The sequence below is a fragment of the Entelurus aequoreus genome, linkage group LG16, assembly GCF_033978785.1.
Source record: "Entelurus aequoreus isolate RoL-2023_Sb linkage group LG16, RoL_Eaeq_v1.1, whole genome shotgun sequence".
Lineage (NCBI taxonomy): Eukaryota > Metazoa > Chordata > Actinopteri > Syngnathiformes > Syngnathidae > Entelurus > Entelurus aequoreus.
The window spans coordinates 54,115,941-54,119,770 of record NC_084746.1 but is presented as its reverse complement, the minus strand read 5'-3'; the positions used below and the strand labels follow the sequence as shown (position 1 = coordinate 54,119,770).

Sequence of the window (3,830 nt, the reverse complement as noted above, 5' to 3'; positions counted from 1 at the left end):
TATATATATATATATATATATATATATATATATATATATATATATATATATATATATATATATATATTATATTTTATTTATATATATATATATATATATATATATATATATATATATATATATATATATATATATATATATGTATGTATGTATGTATGTTTGTGTGTTGCTGAATTCTGATTAGCACTATTCTGCTACTTAAGGCAGCCAGAAATGTCACACATCGAATAGGTTGGTTATAATTTACATAAAAAATATCAAAAAAATATATATTTTCATATAAGACTCTGTCATTATTATTATTGTTATTATTAATAATATTATTATTATTATCACTAAAGGTCGAATTGGTCAGAACTGTCCGTCCAAGCAACAGGTAGCGCTTGAAAATGTAAATATTGTTTTTTAATGGGAGTAAAAGTTGAATAAAAATAGAACATTCAAAACGAAATGTTATATTGTACTATACAAAATAAAAATGTATATATAATTATTAAGTATAATTATTTAAAATTACAAGGGATTATTTATGGACTTTTTAAAATCTCATATTATCCCTATGGTTTTTCTGCTGTTTTTTTGTTTTTGTTTTGTTTTGTTTTGTTTTTGGGCATTTGAATTGTTATCAGTCCCCTGACAGAAAGCATGGCCACAATCAAACATGCATGTATTTTTGGGGTATCATATTATAGATAATCCCTGGCATGCGCCACAAACACACAAAGTCAACCACAATAAAGTTGGCAATATTACCACATATTCATAACATATCATGATATATATCATATCATATCATAGCCTAAATCACTGTTAGCATAAAAGTGTGCATTAACACGAATATTGCTATTTTAATATGCAAAAAAAAAAAATCTGAACATTTTAAATGAAATCAATATTTTTGCCTTAAACGAATTAGAATTATATTTTGTTGTGGAAAAAGTAAAAAAAAAAAGTCCACATTAAAAACCCCCAGCCTGTCCTCACAGTCTGCAACAAACCAGTCTTTTAAAACGTTTAAGCTCACATAAAATGACAATTTATTAAACAAACAAAGCAAAATCCTTCCAAAAAACTAAAGAAAAAAAAAATACTTGTGAAGAATCGTTGAGATAGTAGGGCGATATACATGTTCCTTCAGTCACTTTTATAATGGAACACTTTTAAGGTCAGGTTAGAAATAGTGTTTTTTTTTCTTGGTGTTTGGTCCATATAATAATAATCCGGCTACAGTTTGGAAATAAATTACTATATGCATGTTTAATATAGTGTATAAAGCCAGGAGGAGGGAGAAAAGGGGAGACTTACGTGTTATTTGTGGTAACACAGTTGTTAAGAAATAGCGCGAGTTCGAGTCTTTGTGTGTGTGTCTGTCAGTCCGTGAATGTGCGGCTCGGCTTCAGTCCGTCAGAACTTGCTGCAGTCGTACACAAAAGCTCCGGAAGTGCGATAGATGGACTGGCTGGGAGGGAAGGACATCTGGCAGCTGTTATTCCCGTTCACCGGCGAATTATTCAAGCCAATTCTCTGGGACTCGAACATCTCTCGCACCGAGTGGAAGTTCTGCTGCTGCGCCGGGTAAGCCGCGCCCAGGTGGCCCAAGTCCCCGGCCTGGTTGAGGTACCAGGAGGTCAGCCTGCCCTGGTGGGGGGCGTGGTGGCCCTCCTGGTTGAGGCCGCCGTGGCTCAGGGAGGACGCGGTGGTGGTGACCGAGTAGTCTGGCAGGGTCTCGTCCACGGCGCTGGTGGTGCTGGGGGCCGCCAGGTGGCCGCCGGCCCGGTCCCCGGCGTACAGGCTCATGGCCTGCATGTTGCAATGGTAGGTGGCGTTGGAGGTAGCGGAGATGGCGGTCTGGCTGCACGGCGAGCTGTACACGGAGGTCTGGTTCGGGGAGTAGCTTAGGGACAAAGACGGGGCGATACCTGTCCGGGTCGGGGCGCTGAGCTCAGTCGCCCCTTGCGGGGACCCCCGCAGCGAGGTCATGATATTGTCCACGCTGAAGCCCTGGTGGTGCTGGTGCTGGTGCTCGGGGGCCTCCATGCCCATGGATCTGTTGGACGGGACGCTGTGAGGACTCCCGCTGGACACGCTGCTGCTGTCCGGGCTCTCGATTTTGGGCACCGCGCTCAAGGAGGGCGAGGCGGCCTGCGGGGGCGTCACGGCGCCGTTCTCGGTCTTAATATCCTGGATCCTCACCGGCTGCACGGACGGGTCCTGGTCCCGGGGCGGCAGGTCCTTCTGGAGCCGCTCCTCCTTCTCCTTCAGCACGTCCTTCTTCTTGAAGCGCCGCCGCCTCCGCAGGAAGCTGCCGTTCTCGAACATGTTGTACGAGTCCGGGTCCAGGGTCCAGTAGCTGCCCTTGCCGGGCTTCTTGTCGTCGCGGGGGACTTTGACGAAGCACTCGTTGAGGGACAAGTTGTGGCGGATGCTGTTCTGCCAGCCTTGCTTGTTGTCCCGGTAGAAGGGGAACCGCTCCATGATGAACTGGTAAATCCCGTTCAGGGTCACCTTCTTGTCGGGGGAGTTCTGGATGGCCATGGTGATGAGCGCGATGTAACTGTACGGGGGTTTCACCATATCCTTCGGCTGGGGCTGCGGGGTGTACGGTCCGTACGCCCGGGCCATGCTGGCTGGGTACTGGTCGTGCGCGGCATGCGTGTACATGTTCATGGGCGCCGGCATGCCGGTGTAACCCCCACCGGCTGCGGCGCGGTAGTAGCCCGGGTCGCCGCTGATGTACGGCACGACGCCCAGAGAGTTGGGGCTGGAGACGGAGTAGCGCGCCTGCATGATGGCTCCACACAAAAAAAAAAAAAAAAAAAATGTATGGGAGTTCTAGTCGAATCCTCCGCTTCGAAACAACTTTTTAAAAACAAAAAATGAACAACTTCTTCAAGCCGTCCCCATCGCAGAGTCGGAAAAAACTTCTGGACTTTGGACATCCGTCACCACGCAGGACTTTTTGCGCAGTTAAATTCTTTCCTCCTTTTTGCTGCCAGGGAGGCTCCTCCTCGCGCGGGTCCACGCATCCGCCAATAGGAAAGCCTGGCAGGGAGGGGGGCGGGGGGGGGGGGGGGCTTCGTGGAGTGGGGGTTCCGCGGGGTTCTTGAACGAGCCGGCCCACTTCAGGCCCCCAGACGTGACAGGACAGCCACGATCGAGTCACAACAAATCAGACCACATCGCAATCCCCTCCCAGGTTTTTCACAGCACGAATCCACGTCACTTATAGCGTCCAAATGATTATTTTTTTTTGGTTGTTGTTGTTGTTGTTGTTGTTGTATCTCCCGCGGGAATTTCGCGCGCGATGGTGGCGGATGCGTGACGAGGTGAGATCAAAGTCCAGACCGCGTGGAGGTGAGGAGTCGTCTTCATTAAGGGAGGGGAATTAAAAGGCGAGGTGTGAGGATGAGTTCATGAGTGGGGTTTTAAAAAAAAAAAACACGCGGCGCGACAAATGGCGTCAACGTTTGGTCAGTTCGAAAAAAAAAAAAAAAAAACACGCAACACACACACACATTTAATTCAAACGGAATCATAAATAATCCGTACGTATTATTACCAGACTCGTATTGTGTGCGTGAAATTGTCACGCGAAGTTACACGCCAGTGCGAGACTCTTAATTAAATGTCCGTGGTTTCTCCTTACATGGACCCGGGCATGAACTTTTTCCACCGCCCGGGGATGTTTGCACATGAAGTCCACGACTGGCCTTCTACTTAATACCACGGGCCTTATACCCACCCACGGGGCCCCCCTTTGACTCCTTCACAATAGAGGCTATTCAGGGGTGTTCACGTTAGACGGTCAAATGTGGAAAAGCGTAGAATTC

General features: G+C 46.7%; 1 protein-coding gene across 1 annotated transcript; it reads right to left on the bottom strand.

The window, feature by feature from the left end:
* Positions 1–782: 782 nt before the first annotated feature.
* LOC133631424 (forkhead box C1-A-like) lies at positions 783–3,000 on the bottom strand. Its single transcript, XM_062023627.1, has one exon. The coding sequence runs from the start codon at positions 2,785–2,787 to the stop codon at positions 1,405–1,407; it is 1,383 nt and encodes a 460-aa protein (XP_061879611.1). The 5' UTR covers positions 2,788–3,000; the 3' UTR covers positions 783–1,404.
* Positions 3,001–3,830: the final 830 nt, after the last annotated feature.